At 36.8% G+C, this 22216-nt stretch overlaps 1 protein-coding gene across 1 annotated transcript in view; it reads right to left on the reverse strand.

Annotated features, from left to right (window-relative positions):
• Positions 1-22216, reverse strand: part of BMERB1 (bMERB domain containing 1) — a 130471-nt gene that overhangs the window by 43973 nt on the left and 64282 nt on the right. Inside the window, exon 2 of the mRNA XM_003761677.2 lies at positions 4131-4254. Within this exon, the coding sequence (XP_003761725.1) occupies positions 4131-4254 (124 nt within the window). The remainder of the gene's footprint in view (positions 1-4130; positions 4255-22216) is intronic.

The raw sequence follows: 22216 nt of genomic DNA on the forward strand, positions 1-22216 counted from the left end.
CTATAAAATGAGCTAGAGAAGGAAATGCAAACTATTCCAGCATCTCTGCCAAGAAAACCCCAAATGGGGCCACAAAGATATAACTGAAATGACTGAATGATAGTGCCTATCCTATTTCTGATGTCAAAGTCAGCGCACAATCAACTGTGCCATGCTCGTTCTATGACTCATCTCAATCCTCCAGCCCCACGTTTCAAACCCCAGCCCACAGCTCTGGAGCTTGACAGAAAAGTCTTAAGCCTTTTTTCTCACCTTTTGGCCAAACTTGGGGGCATGTGAACGTTAGCTAATGACTGAGAGGATGGCTTTTTGCTACTCTCCAGGGGAAGATAATGTATCTGAATTCACTTCCTTTACAGCGATCTCCCCAGTTCTTAATGAGCCTCTTTTTATCCTGATGCTTTCTTCATTGCAAGAGTTCTGGCTGTTGCCGATTAAAACCCAGTACTGCCTAAAGCAAACTATAAGACACCGTCCTACATACTCTTTTATTAAAATTTGGCAAACAGGTGTGAAATGAAGATAAAGCAAATTCTCCCCTCATCCTTTCATGGATGCAGATATTTAATTATCTGAAACCAAGATAAACAGCAGGATGTGTAGTGTCCATGTGACACAAAGAAGCAAAGGCAGGCATCCAGGAGCAGGCAAATGGAGTTATTAAAAGCTAATGATGTGATTCAGCATTGGAATTAAGGGCAAGGAAATGAGTCTGAAGTTATTGACTTTATCAGGAAAGTTTTCCCCTGTAGTCGGGTAGCACTAGAGAGAGAAAGGACAAAGCAACAAAAACAGTATATAGAGTCAAGAAGAAAAAAAGCTCCAAATTCTGGGACTCTCATCTAGTCAATATTTCCTACAACAAAGGAATATTTAGATTGCTAAGAGGTTTATTAGCTTGCTGAGGGGAGTCAGATGAGTTTATAAGATGGCCAAGCTGTAAGAGTAGAATCTTTGGGAAGCTGTCTCCCAAATGACTTGATATGTAACAGTTACTAAATGGCCATTGGATTGAATTGTCAAGTGGAAATCTAGATCATTTATTCATAAGGAAGGCATTCTTGGGGATGAAGGCCTACAGTCCGGAAGACCTGAATTCAAATCCAGCTCCAAGCATTGAGAAAATCATTTAATTTCTATCTCCCTTAGTTTCCTAATTTCCAAAATGGGGATAATAATAGCACCTACCAAACAGAGCTATTTTGAGGACTGAATGAAGTAATATTTGTAAAGTGCTTTGCAAACTTTAACACATATAAATACTTGTTATTATTATTATTAAACACGTGAAACTCAGATCTGGAATCATTCATGCTCATGATCAGTTCAGCAAACTTTAAGTGTCCAATATGTGCCAGGCAGGAGGGATACAAAAATACAATCATGAAATAATCCTTGTCCTCAAAGAGCTTACTACCCAATTAGAAGGATACATGTATACAGTGAAGTGAATGCAACAGAATGCAAGGTATTTCAAAGAAAATGCATTCCAACTAGGGTCCAGGACAAGCTTAAAATAGGAAAAAAAAGCAAAAGGAATCCAAGGTCATTCCTTTCCTCTTTCCCAGGATAAAGACTTCACATTTTTCCAATTATGGCATTGATGAATATGTAAGAACTGCTTAATCTTCATCTTTTGCTTTCCTCCAAGGAGACTGAAGATGAACAATCTGTACCCTCCCAAACTCTTTGCCTTCTTTCCAACCTGCACAAAGACCTGTTGTTGACCCTTTCTCCTATCTATCTGCTGTGTCTGGGTTAAGCTTGATTAGATCAGTTTTGTATGTGAGGGAAATGAGTATGAATTAGAATTGGAGAGGGAACCAGGTTATGGGAAGGTTTTCAATGCCAGGCTAAGAATTTTATATTTTATCCTAAAGATAATAGAGAACCATTAAGGATTAAGGGAATGTCAGATTTGTTTTAAGAAAATATATGTAACTAGATGGGCACCCACACATGTTTGCTTTAGGAATATTTATTTATAAACAGGTACTTACTATTTGCTGAGGTAAGAACTTGGTCTATGGAGACTGCTTTAAGTTTAGTCATGCCTTGTTAGGAGCCTTATTAGTGTAATCTAAGGAAACTTGTCCAACAGGGACGCAATATAGAAAGGCCCCTAAACCCAAGACCCAGCCCAGTATGTCCTCAGTCAAACTGAGACCTGTTTCCAGGCCAAGGTCTCCCATTGCATCCAGCATCATCTCCAGTTGTGCTGATCTATATCTGGGCACTGGCTCCAGATGGCTCTGGAGGGGAAAGTGGGGCAGTGACCTTGCACAGCCCTCCCTCACTCGAATCCAATTCACTTGCACATCATAGAGTCCTCTTCAAGAACAAACAACAAACAACAACATAAGGCACTGGGCAAAGTAATACACACAACATTAGAAACAATCCCTGTCAGTGATACTTTGGCTTCAAATAACCCAATTTATCCAAGTTTGCCCTAAAATCCAAGTAAGGAAGGCAAAGGCAATATCTATATTCCCCTAGCATCTGGTTGGTTTCAACACTGGAATACTAGGGGTTTCTATAATAAAGAGGTAAATTGTTAAAAAAAAAAAAAATTAGGATAAGGTAACTGAACTATGTTCTTGAAGGAAGCTAGGAATTCTATGAGGAATGGCTTTAATTCCCTCCCAAGCTTTTTCATCAGCTTTGTTAAGAGATGATGGAGGAGCAACGGGGAAAAAAGACCAAGGCTAGTAAAGAGGAAGAAGAGCAGACTGGGGAAGGGAAATCTCCAGAAGAATAATTCTAAGGACAAGTAGGGAACAGGAGGCACATGAAACCGTCTGAGTCTCTGAGTTAATTCTTAGAATAAGAAATTCTTGGAGCCAGAAAACATACTCAACTGGAAGCATTCACCTGACTCATTAAGGTCTCCATGGGCTGACAGGTATTAATCTGATTAATTAGCAGCAGGTATGATAAAAAACCAATCTCATTCTATATATTAACCACAGGACTAATAGGGCATGAGCTGTCAGCATTTCCATTACTGCTTCAAGGCATTGCAATTCTGTCTATGTGGGTATTCCTCCCACTGACCCTCTAAGTCATCCTAGACCATCTTCATGAAATATTGTTTCCTTCTTCATTTCCCCACCATATTCAACCCCCAGTGGCTGGCCTTCTGGTGATAATGACTCCCTCCACATTTAACATAGTGCCTGGCACATCAGAGGCTCTGAATACATGTTTCTTGAATTCACAGGCACATGATCCATCCCTCAGCATGAACTTGAAGCCCCTTTGGGTAGAACCTAGCAGGCTTCATGAATCCAAAGTCACTGAATGCTATGATATGGCATCAGAGGAAGATTTTTGGGGAGGTTGAGTACATATAGATAGACAAGTAGATAGACACAGACAGGTAAAATGAAAGAAAGACAAAGAAAAGTAGACAAATAGAAAAGCAGGCAGTATACAGAAAGACAGCACAGCAGGGAGGAAAGCAAGAGAGAAAGAGACAGATGGAAAGACGGATAGACAGGCAGAAAATTCAGACATAGAAAGGGAAGTCAACAGATAAATATACATATGCATATACAGCCAGATGGTGTATATGTATACTTAATCCAGAGGGACTCATCTGGCCTTTTTCTACCTATCAGAGAAAGTTAAAAAAAAAATTGTGCAAATCTCCCTTGCTTGTAGGCATGAAGGTTCTCCCTTTAGTCCTTTGGGGTACAGTTAAATTCATATCTCTTCCCTTCCTATGAAAATAAAATGGAGTGGTTGTGGGTTTGTTTTTTGTTTTGTTTTGTTTGTAGGTTTTTTTTTTTTAACCTACAAGACTGTCCAACTTATTCTAGGATAAAGTGATCCTAAGAAGAGAGCAGTACTGTGTACAACCCAGATTGGCTTGCCAGCTTGCTGTTAACCCTGCCAGGTCCCAAATGAAAAATGGCAATTTCCCTGGAAAGTCCATCCATCATTTCTAGGTACTGCTGAGCGTACAATCTGCCCAATCAGGCCCTCTTCATTTACAAAGAAATTCAAGCCACTAAAGTATCCCATAAATATATGCTCCCCCCATCACCAGTTTTTCCATTTCTTTTTGTATCATTTTACCATTTCTGATTGGCTGGGTCTCCTGTACAGCTTTCTCTGCTACTTACATAAACCTGAGTTCTGATTCCCTTCTGACTAAGACTTCCCGAAGACGTTGAATTTTTGCCATCTCCAACTCAATCTCCTCCGGCATCATGGTTGTCTCAGCCATGGAAATGATGTCAAGTTGATCTGTACAGACAAAAGAAACAAGTCATGTAATCCAGGTTATGCCAGGTTACATGGCATTTTGCAAACTCCCAAACCACCATAGAAATGTGAATATAAAAGACCTTCTGGAGAAGACTAGCTGAATTGCTGACAACTGTAAAATGCTCAGTATTTAGTGTCTGGTACATAGTGGGTACTTAATAAATGTTTACTGATTGATTAATTTATAGTTCCTGGGAAAGTGGTAGACATTTGTCAGGATGCATGTAAATTGGAAATGGTCTGTCAGTCAACAAGCATGTATTAAACACTTGTTATGTTCCAGACACTGGGCTGAGCTCTAAAAATAAAAATACAAGCTCAAAAAAAGATGGTTCCTATCTTCAAAGATTTTACAATTCTTATGAGGAAAACAATACGTAAAAGGAAGCTGAAAAGGAGAAAAGAAAAGAGGGAACATGATGGAGAAATTGGGAGGCATGCTGCCCAATGGGAAATGAAGAGATGGCTAATGGGAACTTTTCTTAAATGGAGGTTCTGGAAAAAGCCAATCAGTCAGAAAGGAAGGGCTTCAGGGGCTTAAGTGTGTTTCTAAAGTGTGAATTCCGAGGCTGAAGAGATCTTCCAGGATGAAGAGGTTTCTGTTGGCATGAAGGAGATGATCAGCTGGATATGATGTGAAGGGGGATATAATTTTTTAAAAGACTGGAAACCATTACAAAATAAGACTACATGTCAGAACTGTGTTTGCACTTTAGCCGCTGTGCAAAGGATGAGTGGAGGGATAGGGAAGAAGAGAGGCAGAAGGACAAAAAGAGGGACAGAGATAGAGACACAGAAAGACAGAGACATAGAAAGATAGAAGAGAAAATGAAAGGAGAAAGAGAAAAAGAGAGAGAAAGAAGAAAGAGAAGGGAGAAAGGAGACAGAGAAGAAAAAGAGAACAAAGAGAGAAACAGAGAGGAAAGAGAGAAAGAAAGAAAGAAATGAGAAAATGAGAGAAGAAAAAAGAGAGAGACAAGGAGGGAGGGAGAAAGAGAAAGATTGATTTGAGACAGGGAGACTAGTTAGAAGGCTATTGTAATAATCCAGGCAAGAGGTGATAAAGGCTTAAATCAGAGTACCAGGTATATTACTCAAGAAGTAGATGGGTGGGAGCCATATCTTGAAGGTAAGGTTGGAAATATGTTGTTTGAAACTCTTGAAAACATTTCCTTGACTCTTAGATAATGAAGTAATCCTAGACAATTCCAATAGACTTGGAATAGAAAGTGCCTTCTACACATCTAGAAAGAGATCTATGAAAACTGAATGTAGGTCAAAACTTAGTATCTGCACCTTTTTGTTGTAGGTGTTGTTGTTTGATTATTTTTCATGTTTTTCCCCTTTTTATATGATTTTTCTTGTACAGCATGAGGAATATGGAAATATGTTTAGAAGAACTGCACATGTTTAACCTATAATGGGAGGGAGGGAAGGAGAAAGGGAGAGAAATTTGGAACTTTAGGTTTTGCAGAAGTGAATGTTGAAAACTATCTTTGCACATATTTTGAAAAATAAAATGCTATAAAAATTTTAAAGCATTTTTTATTAAAAAAAAAAACAAAAACATTGCGACTAATAGGTTCCTAAGCGAGGCCACACGAGTCTATTTAACCCAGAATGAAACTAGACTATATAGCAGTAGCTGGAGCTGGAGCTCAGGATACCAGAAAAAGAAAGCCAGTTTTTATAGGAGTGCGGCAGAAAAGAATGGGAAAGAAAGAGATATTCAGTGGTTAACAGATTTTTTTTTTTTTGTCTTTTATTTACATTGCAAGGGATATGCACAGAAAGAGATCTATTAGAATACAAACTCGATTAGATTTTACTATGGGGATTTTTTTATGCAGAAAAGCAACAAAATTAAAAGAAACGATTTCATTTTTCTGTTTAACTATACCAATAAAAACTACATGGGGGTACAAGAATATATAGGAGTACAGAAAAATTCAATTAAGAAACATCTGCTTGGATAATTTTAGAGAGGCCTGGAGAGACTTCCATGAACTGATGCTAAGTGAAATAAACAAAATTAGGAGATCATTATACACTTCAACAACAATACTATATGACGATCAAATCTGACAGAAGTGGCTCTCTTCAATAATGAGATTATCCAAATCAGTTCCAATTGTTAAGTAATGAAGAGAACCAGCTACACCTAGAGAAAGAGCTATGGGAAATGAGTGTGGACCACAACATAGCATTTCCACTCTATATGTTATTGTTTGCTTGCATTTTTATTTTTCTTATCAAGTTATTTTTACATTCTTTCTAAATCCAATTTTTCTTGTGCAGCAAGATAACTGTATAAATATGTATATATTGCATTTAACATATACTTTAGGGGAATAAGGGGAAAAGTTGGAACAGAAGGTTTCGCAAGGGTCAATGATGAAAAATTACCCATGCATATGTTTTGTAAATAAAGAGCTATAATAAAAAAAAGAAACATCTGCTTTAAAAAGATATGTGATATATAGTACAGACAATTAAAGTAGTATTTGGTGACACAGTACATACAGTACAAGTAATTAACTACAATTAACAAACATCTGTTCAAATAGGATATAGAGTAGGGAGTTTTTCACAGATATTATACATTTTGCTTTCTTAGTAATCTACAGAAGCTCTGTAATTTCTTAAAAACAAAGATGTATTTACTTAAATCCAAAGTTAGTTAAACTTCATTTCAGATCCTATCACTTGTGGTACCCTTTCTCTCAGGGATTTTATGCCTTTTGCCACAAGCCCCCACGGCAGCACATTCTTCCAGCTGTACCTTCCCCTTCCCTCAAAGTGCTCCATGAACTTCATCCCAAATGACCTAACCTACTTTTCGGGCTTTCCTATTAAAACTCCCTTTTCTACTCAATACATTAAATCTTAGCTAGTCGTTGGAACAAAGCAATCTCCCAGAACTAATTCAAACTAAGAAGTGAATGCTTTATAACCTTTTAACTCTCTCAAAGATATTCCAGTTTTTAAAAAGACATGCTCATGGACCCAGAAGAATCTTTAGATGGAGAAGTGGTAAGCAAAAGTGAAGAAAAAATTTTCAAACAGGAGTGATGAAGATATTCTTGGACAGTCCAGTCAGTTCAGTCTTAGAAACTTGAGTCAGCTCCCCAAAGTCAGTTTGCTTTTAGCAGGCTCTTTCCTTCCTCCATTTTCCATGTTCTCCAAAAATCCCTGGGGTTTTTTCCACTACAATTTCCAAGGCATTGGCAGAAAGAACTCTGATGGGAAGTAAAGAGAATGTATGGGAAAAGGAATGGGATTTGGGAAAGTTTGGGAGGACACAGAGGCATCAGTAGCCCTTTGTATGAGTGACTTATTTATAATTGAGGTCTTTTTAGTTGATCAATAAACATTTATTAAATGCCTACAATGCTAAACACTGACTTTTAAAGTTAGGGACTTAAAATAAATAAAGAAAAATATATGTGTGTGTGTGTGTGTGTGTGTGTATAAATAAGATTAGAGACTTAAAAACTTCCAGGGCCAGATGGATTCACAAGTGAATTCTATCAAACATTTAAAGAACAATTAATTCCAATACTATGTAAACTGTTTTAAAAATAGGAAAAGAAGGAGTCCTACAAAAATCCTTTTATGACACAGATATGGGGCTGATACCTAAATCAGGAAAGGCCAAAACAAAGAGAGAAAATTATAGACTAAAGTTAGGAATTGCCTCTTCACATCATTGATCAAAGGTATTTTGTCCTGATGACCCCCCTACCCCCGCCATTGAAATTATGATTTCATTCTTCAAGCATTCATTCTTTAGTGGGATTATCTTTAATTCAATGCAGAAAGTCTCATGGCACTTGGTTTCCCATCACAGTTTGGATGGCAAACACTTTTTTCTCATTCTTTTTGTCCACAGCCTCAAACCTTGCCCAAATGATCAGTCCCTTAAGACACCAGCCAATACTTAGAGCTAGCAGTGCACTAACACAATCTTTCCCTTTTTTCTTCATCTTATTTCAATACTTTAAATGGCATCATATTCCATAAGTGGGGTGTGGAATAATGAGAATCTACCATGCTTCATGGATTGGCACTTGACCTCAACCCTTGGGGAAGGTGACTTCAGTTATTGAATTGGACATTTGGCTGGGATTTGAAGATGAGGATTGGGCTGACCTTGATGAGCCCTCCAGAGGATGGGTACTTCTCTCCTTTAGATAAAAGGTGTGATAGTCTAGAGTTCCAGAACATAAAAAGGAGAGAGAACTAGGCAAAGTTGGAGCTGGCCGTGGTGGCAGACACATCTGGGCTCCAGCGCTGATTCTAACACAGTGGTTATGGGACATTGGGCAACTCACTTAACCCAACTCTCAGTGCCCTAGGCTACTCTCTGACACTAAATTGCATAGAACGTGATCACCTATGGTGGTAGAGGGAGTTTCCTCATCTGGACATTGATAATATAGCAGATTAAACTGAAATCTAGAGAACTGGTTATTAAAACATTTACCAATGGATTCCCAGGTACAATCAGTATCTCTATTCTCTTGCACTAATAGATGCACTAATACAAAGTATACAAATGCAAATAACAGCAACTCGAAGGCTAATAAAAACAGGGAAGGGAGGGAGGAAAAAGCATATTGGAGGGCTTTGGAGAACTGGTGCAGATTTCTTCATCTGAAACTGAATGTGCTGAAGTGAAGAATGTTTCTAATAAGGGAAGACAATTAAAAGGGGAAGGGGTCTGGAAAGAGATGAGACATGAATCTTTACCAGCATATTGTGGAGATGGCTGGGAAATTCCTATGAAGGCCTGATTGTAGGCAAAGTATGATGAAACCTCACCAGTCAGAGACCAGGATATCCTCTGGGTAGAGTTCATGTTGTATTGGTAAATGTTTTAATAACCAGTTCTCTAGATTTAAGTTTAATCTGCTATATTATCATTTTCTACATCATTTCCTTAAGTTGACAATAAATCAAGCCCTGATTTGTAGTTTGTTGATTTCCAGGGTGTAAAAAATGCATCCCTGGTAAAATACAAGGTTGGGGGGCAGAGAACAGGAGACAAAGTTCAGTCAGCTTGGTGGACTTCCTAGGATGCCTGGGGAAGTTATAGAAAATCTTTGTGGAGGATGAACATATAAGAGTGATGTGGGAAAGATTCCTATCTTTGATTCCCAAACCCTTCTAGTGAATGTAATTACCCTTTCACTCACAAATCCTGGTCTCTTTGAATTCCAATAGAAGATCTGGACCTGTCCCAGCCCATTGGGATCTGAGCCAACTCGAGCCCCTCGAGCTAAATCTCCCATTATAAAAGGGAAACCCTGGGACCCCCTCTTTGCAGAGATTCCAAACATGCTAGCCATGTGAGGACCCTCTGTCCACTAGACCCTCTGTCCAGTGCCCTCCTTATCTCTACCTTCATCTATCTCCTTACTTCCAAACCCAATAATAAACCTCTTTTATCAGTCTAGCTCTTGGGCCAATAAATGCTTTTATTGGGGACTTGTGCCGCTAGACCTCATTTACTGCTGTATCCTTGCACCGAATCCAAGGGGGTTGCGGGGGATCTCTGCTTGACTTCCTGTACCCCAAACCTGCCACTAGACCTCAACTAAACCCTAATCTCATTTAGGTACCCCAAATCTAGACCTCTACAGGAGCAGCAGCTAGCTGGTATAATGGATAGAGGGAACATATTCTCTTCTTAGAAGCTTCAGTAAAGTTTGTCTACACTGGCCAATGAGAACCTTCAGTTGCTTCACATGGAAATGATTTTTTTTCCTTCTTCTTGTCACTTCTAAATATCATACCAGACAGAGAGCCAAGCTTGCAGTTAGGAAGATCTGAGTTTAAATACAGTCTCAGATACTAGTTGTGTGACCCTGAGCAAGTCACTTAACCCTTTTGTCACTTGTAAAATGAAGATAATCGTAGCACTATCCTCCCAGGATTATTGTCAGGATCAAGTGAGGCAACAATTATAAAGTACTTAGCACATTGTGGGACATATTGTAAAAAAATTAAAAATATTAACTATTATTATTATCATTCAAATGCATTTGACTATTTTTCTGTGGTCTCAACAGTCTTTCCCCTATCTCTTAGGAAAAAACCCATTCTGCTAAAGCATTATTAATGATAAGCATTATTCCCCATATGTGTGATCCAGAAGTTACATAAGAATCATTGTGTGTACAATGATGTTTCCCAAACCCAGAAGCCAGGAAAAGACAGAGCCAAGAGATCCAGCCTTCCCTTTGATAAGTCAATCAAATAGTTTTTGATAACTATCTCTGTACCCAGAACTGTACTAGGCATCAGCATCACACTTGGGAAACATTTTCAACTCTCAAATAGCTTACAAACTATCTAACAAGGGAATTAGAGAGATAAGATCCAAGAAACAATGAGGAAAGAAGACAGGACTATTTATATTAGCATTATATGCTGATAGAATCAAGTACTAAATTTTGAGGTGTGAGACAATTAGAGACTAGTACTGTATGTAAGAAGGTCTAACTGGATTTTACAGACATTAACTGAAAAAAGAATTCAGTGAAGGAAGAGATGAATAGGGGCTAGAATCATCAAAGAAGTATTTATGAAAGTGAGTTGTGCTTTGAAAAATGAACAGATAGGAAAGATGGCAAGAACTACAGATAGTAGAAATGATATAATTAAAGATAAAGAGATGGAGGCAAGCATGATATGTGGGTGGAGACAATGTGGTATAGCAAGGAGACCAACGTAGGGAAATATAGAATTCATGTTGGCTATGATGGGAAAAAAATTTGCTTAAGTAAATTTGAGGCAAGAGTATAAAGGGTTTTGAAAGTTACACAAAAGAGTTTAAGGCTTAATTCTATAAACAAAAGGTAGCCAGAGTTGAAAGTAGGTTCATGAGTAGAGGAATGATTTGAAGTTCCCTGTTATGATCAAGGGCCACACCATCCTCTCAATCACTCAACCACTTTGGTTTAATCCCAAATGCCATAAAACCAATTACCCTATGGATTCAATCTACTTTCTACTTTCATAACTTCTCTAGTCTACATTCTCTGTTCTCCATTCACATATTTTCTATAACCCTAGTACTTAGAACCCCACTTGGAGTTTTCTTGCATAAGATTCTAGAGTGATTTGTCATTACCTTTTTCAGCTCATTTTGCCTATTAAGAAACTGATTCCCCAGGGTTAGAGAGCTAGTAAGTGTCTGAAGATGGATTTGAATGCAGGAGGATGAATGTTGACCTGACTGCAGGTTCAGTGCTCTATCCACTGTATCCCCTAGCTGTCCTGTCTGGCACAATATTTAATAAATACTTATTCACTGACTAATAATAAATATTTGTTAAAAGAATGAATGAATGAAGGCAGAAGAAGGCAAATTAAGAAGAGATGGGAAAGTCTAGAGAGAAAGGAAATAAATATGGGAATGAAGGCTATCAAGAAATAGGGAAGGGATAGAGAAAAGAGCATATTGGAGGGGTTGGCTTTGGAGAACAAGTGCATATGTCTTCATTTGAAACTGAATGTGTTAAAGTGAAGAAAAGTATAGATGAGAGAGCTCATACCGTATGGACTCAACTTTTTCAGTAAAATAGAAGCCAGGCTTTTTAGTATACTCATTTGTAAAATTAGAGTTTGGTGCTACATGCCAAGGTTCTATTCATTAATCTTCTCCAATCTCTATTTCTTGAATTTCTGGAGTTCCACATGATGTGAATAAGGGTTCTGTGGTAAAACATGCTGCTACTGTCCTTTCCTTTTAAAATATTGAATATGAAATTATATCTTTAGCAAAAAAATTACTTGCAAATATAGCAATATAAAATATTTATTTTTATGTCTCAGTCTATTTAATTATTTATTACTCATAAAATTTGTTTATTATAGTTTCTTTCAATTTATAATAGATGATAGTTTTATTATTTTTAAAAATCTAGTTTCATTTTTATTACCTTATGAGTAGTTGCTTTTTAAAAAAAGTAGAAGGAACAATATTAATAGCATTTTTATATTTTAAGTTTAAGTTACATCACCAAAGACAAAATAGTGGGTTGGATATGTAGGAATTTAAAGGAATAACAAACAGAATATCCTGGGACTGCACTGTTATTCATGAAATGTGAAAAAAAAAAATCCCTATTTCAGGAACAATGGGTAGATCCTTGGTGAAGTAATGGTGAATCCATTACTCAGTAAGAATTTATGCTAAATGCCAGTCAATGTGCTGAGCACTAAATGAATTAACATATTTATCCAATGGGGGATATTATTATTGTTGTTTTTTAGTTGTTTTCATCTGTGTCTGACTCATTATGTCCCCATTTAGAGTTTTCTTAACAATGATATTAGTTTGCCATTTTCTTCTTCGGGTCATTTTACAAACAACTAGGTTAAGTGACTTGCCCAGGATTACACAGCTCCTGAAGTTACATTTGAACTTATGAAGATGAGCTTCCTGACCCCAGATCTTCTATCTACTGTACCACTTAGTTGCCTCTATTCAATGGGGATACAAAAATGTTGCAGTCTACAGGAGAACATAGACAAGGAATAAATTCGAATACAGCCTAACATTACTTGTTACCTGTATGTTCTTGAGCAAGTCAAGGACTTCAATGATCCTGAGTTTCCTCATCTATAAAATGAGGGAGGTTGGCCTAGGTGCTCTATGAGGTTACTTTCACTATGATGCTGAGACATAGACTGAGATTCCTGCTCAGCAGGTGAGTCATCCCAGCTCCTGCTCCCCCCACCACTGGGTTATCAAACCCAGCTGGATATTAGAGCAGCTTGACTGCATTGCAGGGCTTCACAGCCCTTCCTGGGGATGGTAAGAAAACAATACAACCGAGTGATGGGTTCACACAGGAAAAGCCAAGTAGGAATGACAATACAATAACTGCTCTGCAAAAATCTTTTAAAAATGTAGACATCAAACTCTTGCTAATAATGAGAAGGTACAAAGGGAGCAATCTTTACACATTCATGCTTTTCTTAGGTGAAATGATTTCGCTTAATGTTGATTTCATGATCAAACCTGCTTATCAGTTCAAATAAACAGAAGTGACTGTTAATAAAAGACAAAAGAGGTAAAAATGCAAAAGATATAAAAAAAACCCACTATGAAGGGAGAAGCATGAAAGAAAATTATTATAAAGCTTATAATGCAGGGAGCATAGACTCTTTACGACCACATTTGTTTTTTGTTTGTTTGTTTTTTGGCAAAGATACCAGAATGGTTTCCCCTCTCCAGCTCATTTTACAAATAAGGAACTGAGGCAAACAGGGTTAAGTGACTTGCCCAGAATCACCCAGATGGTGCCTGAGGCCAGATTTGAACTTATGGACATGTTTTCTGATTCTAAACCTAGTGCTGTATCCATTGCTGTTATTGTTGTTTGTCTTTCATTCTTGAAGAGGACCATGACATCAGGGAGGTGATGCTATGATTTGCAAGTGAATTGGATTAAAAGAGGGAGGGCTGTGCAAGGTCACCTGCCTCACTTTCCCCACCATAGCCATCTAGATCCAATAGCCAGAAATAGATCAGGAGGTAGAAATGGCCCTGGATGTTGTCTAAGACCTTGACCTTTTCCCACACCCATTCAATGATTTAAGCTAGATAGCAATTAAGGCAAAGAATCTCCTCTTTCACATAGTCAAAAAAACCCAAAAAAACCAAAAAAACAATCTAAATAAATACATAAATCTGGGAGGGAAAGACCCTCAGGTTATTGGCCAAAGCAGAAATGACTGCTATTTACAATCTTAGTCAATAGGGACCAAAACAATGACCAGATTCACATCTATCCATCCATCCACCTATCCATTAATTTATCCTCCCTTCCTCTCCTTCTTCCCTTCCTCTCTCTCCTTCCTTCCTTCCTTCCTTCCTCCTTCTCTTTCTTTCCTTCTTTCCTTCCTTCCTTCCTTCTCTTATTCCCTCTTCCTTCCTTCCTTCTCTTTTTCCCTCTCTTCCTTCCTCCCTCCCTCCTTCCCTCCTCCCTTCTTTCTTTCCTTCCTTCCTTCCAAAGAATCAGACTTTGAAATAGTATACAGTGAACCTATGAAGGAAATAAAAAATGCAGGCGGACAAAAATAGAGGGATTGGGAATTCTATGTAGTGGTTCACACTCATTCCCCCGAGTTCTTTCTCTGGGTGTAGCTGGTTTAATTCATTACTGTTCTATTGGAGCTGATTTGTTTCATCTTATTGTTGAAGAGGGCCATGTCCATCAGAATTGATCAAATGATTAAATTTATTAAGAAATTTTATTCTGAGGGTCCACTTCATACCCATCAGGTTGGCAAAGCTAACAAAAATTTAGAATTACAACTGATGGAGGGGTAGTGAATTGACAGGCACATTAATATACTCTTGGTAGAAGTGTGAATAGATCCTAGCATTCTAGAAAGCAATTTTAAACTGTATCCCAAAAGTTACTAATTTTATATTCCCTTTGACTCAGTGATATCACTACCATGGATATACTCCAAAGAGAGCAGAGATATTAAGGATTTCATATATTACAAAAAAAATTAACAGTGCTTATTGTTTTAGCAAAGAAAGAGAATAGCTGACCATATTGTGATATAATATTATTGAATCTTAGTGATGGGATGTGAGACTATGTTACCTTTAATCTGTAAAATTATGTTCTCAGGCTGGGCCATTTCTAAGGCAAATCACCCCCATTGATAGCCCATTCAAATTCAGCCTGAAAAAGTCTTCAAAGCAATTTCATTTAGGAGATCCTAGTCTGATCAGCTCAAACAGCCCCAGCCCCCTGCTAAGATCTGCTCATATAATAGGTTTCTGTTTACTCATTTCTTTGCAGAAGGTCAAAAATAGCATGCTCTTTGGTATAGCTACCAGGACCCTGCTTGCTGAGAAAGCATTCTCTTCTCAGTGCTAGCCTCCATTTTCCTAATAGGACTTTGCCACTGAGGAAGTCAGTCCTTAGCAAAGCTGATTTCTCATTCAAGAATAAACTTCCATTTTTTGCCACTTAATATTTCGGGTTCATGAATTCTTTCATGAAGGATCTGTGCCTCCGATCAAAAGGGGATTTCCACAACTCTGACTGCTGCTAGAATCCTAGCATTATGAAATAATGAAAGGGATGGGGATTCAGAGAAATCTGAGAGGATTCATAGGAACAGAATGAAGTGAGTGGAGCCAGAATAATTTATACAGGGGCCATAATACTATAAAGAAAAACTCTAATTAATGCAATGACCAGCCACCGTTCCAGGAGATTGATCATAAAACACTCTTCCCATTATGAGTTTATGACCTCCCAGCAGAGAGGAGACATACCATATAGGTACAGAATCAGACATGTTTTAATACTACTAATGTGCGTATCTGTTTTGCTTAAAGTAAATGGATTTTTTTAAATAAAAGAAAATTTATGTGAGGAGAGAGCAAGTACGTCAACGAGGCAATTAACAGGTAGGTAGTGACAGTAATACAAAAAATAAGAAAGAAAAAAAACACATGGAAGGGAGTAGAAAAGAAATTCAGATATCTCTCTCTCTCACACACACACACACACACACACACACACACACACACATGTAATGGGCTGAGGTTTGAGTTGATGCACTGAGGTCCCAAGTACATGAGGCTAAATAGTAATTGGACTATACTCTATACATGATTGGATAAAGAATGGTCCCTGCCCACTCTCTGTGCAAGTCCTGATGTGTTGTACAGGGAATGACGATTTTGGTGGGTGGAGGCAGAGAGAGGAACAGGAAGAGAATCTGGGAGAGATTGGGCCTGGGTTCCATTCTCCTAGCTGATGGTCGTGTGGCTGCGGGTCTAGCTAGCTTCTTGACTCAGCTTCACACATTGCTATTGCCGATTCTCTTCCTCCTCCGATCCTTCTTCACTGAGAATAAAGACTGATGATTTTCCCCTAACCTGAACTCCGGACTCCTGCTGATTTAAAAATACAAGGTCTTCACACACACACACACACCACAATATTGACACTATTATGTTAAATGTGGTATATTCTTTAAAAAAAAAAAAAAAAAACCCAAGTATGTAGCAAAGATTTCCAGTTTCATATACAACTGTCTTTTTCTGTTTTTCTTCATATATGGGAATGTTCACAGATGTTTGCCCAATTTATAATTGTTTGGGTTTGTTTTTTTTTTTTTTTAAGAAACATTAGCATGATATAATTGGAAAGAGAAAGTTTTGCAGTCAGGAAAAACTTCCTGGGTTCAAATTCCATATCTGACCCACACGAGATATATGGTCATGATTAAGCCTTCAGTTTACTCAATTTCTAATGGAATATCCATGGCACATATCTCACAGAATTGTTGTCAGTATCAAAGGAGATGATACTCTCCTTTATTGACTACCATTATTATTTTACCTTCATACCTCTTTTTAAAATCAAAAATTGTTTCCAAAATGTTGATGGAAAATGCTATCCACATCCAGAAAAAAGAACTATGGAGTCTGAATGAAGATTGTAGCATACTATTTCTATTTTTTGTTTTTTTTTTTTCTTTCTCATGTTTTTTTCCTTTTGTTCTGATTCTTCTTTCACAATATGACTAATATGGAAATGTGTTTAATGTGACTGTATATTTATAACCTATATCAGATTGCTTGTCTTCTTGGTAATGGATGAAAAGGAGAAAAAAATTGAAAGAAGATTCTATAAAAGTGAATGTTGAAAACTATCTTTATATGTAATTAGAAAAAAATAAAATACTATTAAGTGGAGGGGAAAAACCTAAAAATCATAAAACAAATCTATCTTAAAAGATTTTTATTTAATGCCCTGAAAAGGGTTAAAGGAAATTTCTATCTCTGCCTTTCTTACACCATAGCTTAGATTTGTCTGGCTATATAAACTTTGGTATATCCAATAATAGGATAGAGTGACTGGGGTTTTGCTTCAGAGTACTAAATTTTAAATAAAACTAAGAGCATTTATAATCCCTCAGCAGATTATTCTCCCCAGCCTAAAAGTTGCTGATAATTTAGAGTCTGTGTCTGTTGCTCTCCACCTCAATCAGTGAAGGATATGCTTTATGCCTCTTGTCCCAGGCACAAAAATAACTGGTTATGGTTTTGAGCTTTAGTAATGTTTGTAAAACAATCAATCACATGAGTCATAATCACACTTCATACTTTCTCTAATTGTTATGTGACCCTCAATGAGTCACTAAACCTTTCTGTGATGAATGTGTTTCACCATTTCTAAGGTGAGGGTATCATGTTTGTTCATAGGTCCTTAGAGAGCCTGATATGAAAGAACAAATTATTCTTTGTTCAGAAAGAACTGCCAGAACTGTCAAATGAGTATGAAAATTGAAGACCATGTAATTGCAGAAAGATAATTGTGCCAATTAAAGTTTCATAAACAGCTAATTTTTTTGTCACTTTTGCAAGTTCTTCGCGTTATTCAAAGTTCATTCTTGTACTGTCCTCTACCAATGCAATTTCAGGATGATTTCATGCATATACACAATTACAAATGTATCTTGAATAGCCATTCATGCATCTTCCCGGAGCATTCCCCACACAATATTTACAAGCTAATGCAGAAGTAAGCAAAAAGAAACAGGTGGCAGGAACAGGATGGAAGGAGAAGTAAATGGAGCACCCTAAAAGCCTGCTTGGTGAAGGCTAAAATAATTATAATACAGAAGGAAATTAATTTCATTTTTAAAAATTGCTTAGGCTGAAAATTATGTGGCTCATTTAATTACTCACTAGCTTGTCAAATGGAAGCTAGACTGCTTTTAGACTGTGCTGATGACATCATTTAGATTTGCAAAATACAAGTCTATAGAATAAAGACAGATGAGATCTCATCTATCTGGGGCTACTCTGGTATGCGCCAACTTAAAAGCAAAATGATTAATTATATGACCTCCCAAGACCTTCAGACTTAGAAGATTACATGAATATTCAAAGAATCAAATGACTAGGACAGTCTGGAGGCAAATCCAGCTTCAGCTATATATAGCTGTATGATACTGGACAAGTCACTTACCTTCTGTCTGCCTTGGTTTCCTCATTTGTAAAATGGGGATATTAATGGCACCTACCTCACAAGGTTGTTGTGGGGATTAAATAAGATGATATTTATAAATCACTTAACACAGTACCTGACAGTAGTGGGTACTGAATAAATAACGTATTTCCTTCCTACTTTAAAAACTGGAAAGTCCTTTAGCGATTATCTAATCTCATCCCCTCATTTTACAAATGAGGAAATTGAAGCCCAAGTCTAAGAATATGCTAAATAAATGCTGCTGTGATATGGGATTCTTTAGGCTCAGTAGTAAATTTACAAATAGTTTTCTGTTTATAAGTGCTCCATTTGCCAGACAGCCTGACTCTTGCTTCCTGGTTCCCTCAGAACAGACATTAGACAAATCAAAGTAACCCAGTACATGGCTGAGGATGGAAGAGCAGACTTGCTCCCAAATTCTTTGCACAGATAGCAGATTCTCATACATTAGGGAAAATTACATCATGTTCCTAATTGATGAAATGGACAAGACTAGCATTCATGTCCTTTGGAACCTAGAAATCTGAACTCTATAAAGGTCCCTACCTCTTATTCATTGTGACCTCTTTTGGTTATGGATGCTACCTAGAGATGTCATTTTGTGTCCAGATGGCTTGAACAAATAGCGAGGGAGGATTGCCAAGGACTGGACACTGCTATTTGCACCTATTTTTCTCTGAAAGATTTTTAGATTTCATTTTGGCATCATTCCCTTTTGTATAATACAATCTCCCTCTGAACAGACCTTTCTGCATTTGGAAAGCCTAAATGTACATGAAAATCCATTTTAAAATTTTCTTAGCTAATCAGGTAATGCAGCTCTGGAATAGCCAGCTTTTTGGACTTCTTTCTTGGGAAAGCATTAACTTTAATACCATTATCCTGAGAAAGTCAGATAGAATCAAACTGGACAGCTGCAAGAATGATATTCCCTAACATGGATTTGGTTCCTATATTTTACATTGCTTAAGTGATCAATAAAAATTTATACCTCAGTTTACTCTGCCCTTTAGTAAAAGTCCATATTTACATGGCACTTTAAGACTTATAAAATATTTTCATAACAATAACTAACATGTACTGATGTATTATCTACATTTTACAGATGGGGAAACTGAGCCTCAGGGATATTCCAAGACTTGCCAAGATTCTGCAGTCTGTCATTGTCAAAGCCAGGATTTTAATTTTTTCTAGCTCCAAGTTCAGCACACTTTCCAGAATACCACACTTATTTCAAGTCCCTGATTTTTGCTTCTTTCTCATATACAAATCTTGAAATATTCCCTTTAGTATATTTCTTCCTGCACTCTTCTTTTTTTCTCAATCCATTTTATTTTTTCTAACTTTTATCTATATCTTTTGTTTTGACATCATTTCTGAATATATTCCTTCTCCTCTCCTCTATCCAGTGAGCTATCCCTAATAACAAATAAAATATGAAAAAAGGATCAGAAAAAAAAAAAGCCAAAACCTCAGCCATCTTTGACAAGTAAATGTGGTTTTCCATTCCCATATTGTTGCTGTTCAATAATGTCTGAATCTATATTACTTCATGGACTTTGTCCATTGGGTCTTCATAGCAAAGACAGTGGAGTAGATTGCTATTTCCTTCTCCAGTGTGTCTCCATTTTATGCATGAGGAACTGAGGCTAATAGGGGTTAAGTGATTTACCCAGGGTCACACAGCTCATATGCGTCTGAGACTAGATTTGAACTCAGGTCTTCCTGACTCTAGACCCAGTGCCCTAAATACAGCACCAACTAGCTACCTGTAGTCGCCCATATTTGCAAAGTGGTGAAGGAGACACATTTTTCTTTATTCTTCTCTTAGCACAAATTTGATTATGGTAATTACATAATATTCAGTTTGAATTTTTTGTTTACATAGTTATAGTCAGTGTGTATGATTTTTTTTTTCTGGTTTGCTTCATTCTGCATCAGTTCTTATAAGTCTATCCATGCTTCTTGAATTCCTCATGTCATTTTTATGTCTACCTCTAGTTTTATCTCATTCTTATCTCATTTCTTTGTATATTGGCCCTTTTCCACTACAAAGAGATTATATTTTTATAATTTTGGTTTACAAATCTAGATTATACTTTTAAAAAATAATAATTATGGAACCAAAACACCAAACTCTGAGCCTTATCTCAGTACTAATGAAGCCACAGAAACCACTTTCTGACCCTATTACTATTCTAGGAATTTTATATGGTAGGTCTGGCACTCAAATGGTAAGCACGTCCAAGTAGCCAGGTGCTGGATTACTACTCTCTTTTGACCACTATCTGCTATAAAAGCCCTAGGAACTAAGGGAAAGGCTGTCTGACAATAAAAGCTATCTGGCAGACATTCATTTATAAATAGATAAAATCTCATCTTCCTGGGATAACTTTGGTATAGGCAAATCTTGAGACAAAAGAATTAACGTAACCTTAGAAGGTCAATTAAAAATTAATTGAAATAATTAATAACTACAAAGTTGTAACACATAAAATAAATCCACATAAACTATTAGCATTCATATAGAGACATAGTTAATTTGTGTGACTCCCTCTATTGCAATATTCACTTTATTATGTTCATCTGGAAGTGACCCACAGTATCTCTGAATTTGCCAGCAAACCTTATAAGAAGAGCAAGAAATAGAAATTCCACTCAAAATAATTATAATACATCTACCAAGATTCACCAATGAACTATATAAATCCATCTACAAAATACTGTACAGAAATTTAAAAAATAGGTGAATGACATGAGGCATACATATCTTTTGACCCAGCGAGGCTATTACAAGGACTATATATCCAAGAGCTCAAAGAAGTATGAAAAGGACCTATATGTATAAAAATATTTAGATAGCTCTCTTTGTGAGAGTCAAAAGTTAGAAAAATTAGAAGATTTCCTCTTATTGAAGGATGACTAAACAAATTGGAGTATATAAATGGAATATTATAAGAAATAATGAAAAGAAGACATGGACACTTTCAGAGGAAAGTGGGAATTTTCCATGAAATGAGAGAAATGAGTATAAGAAGAACAATCTATACAAAGATAAGATTATAGAGAAAAACAATTTTGAAAGACTTTAGAATTCTGATAGATGCAACGAAAAACCATGAATCCCAGAAGAATAAAAGTTGAATGTGTCATTCACCTTCCTGACAGAGAGATGATGAACTCAAAGTGCACAAAGATATAGAATTCCTGACATTATTGGTGTTGAAATATATTTTGCTGGATGTATGTATTGAGAGCTTTTAAAAAATAATTGTTCTTTTTAAAATTTGCTCATGTGAGTGAGAGAAAGTACTGTGGGAGGAACAGATTCATAATAAAAGAAAAGTAGTTGAAAAATAATTATGAGTAGCAGTGCCAAAGACACCATATTTTGAGCAACTTTGTATGTAAAACAAGACTACCCAAAATATTAATATTATTACAGTTATTTTGTGTTTTAAAAATCTATGTATGTTTCATTATTTGATTTCGTTTTTAAGGCTGATTTGTAAGTTAATAAAATTGTAATATATTCTAAAAATTAGTTTCTTTTCCATAGAGCTTCATAACCCCAATTTGCATTATAAGTGAAATATAAGGCCTCAATTTACTTCTCCACATTGTGCCTCTGTTCTCTGGTCCTGACTTTGGTTTTTGTTTGGTTAGAGAATCTGAATTCCAGTGGAAAGTGGAGGAATGCTGAAGTGTGAGGAGGATTGATGGCCTCTTTTAGTCTAGATAAAATGAATATTTGTTCCAGAATTCCAGAGACAGGAAATTAAGTTAAGTGGGAGGAGAAGAAAAAGGAAGCCAGGAATCCCTCTCTGTGTTGTCTTTCTCTCTCGGACCTCTCCTTTATCTAAATTCTTTGGTTACCTTTTTTTAAAGACCAA

The sequence above is a fragment of the Sarcophilus harrisii genome, chromosome 1 (genome assembly GCF_902635505.1).
Source record: "Sarcophilus harrisii chromosome 1, mSarHar1.11, whole genome shotgun sequence".
In the NCBI taxonomy this organism is placed as follows: Eukaryota; Metazoa; Chordata; class Mammalia; order Dasyuromorphia; family Dasyuridae; genus Sarcophilus; species Sarcophilus harrisii.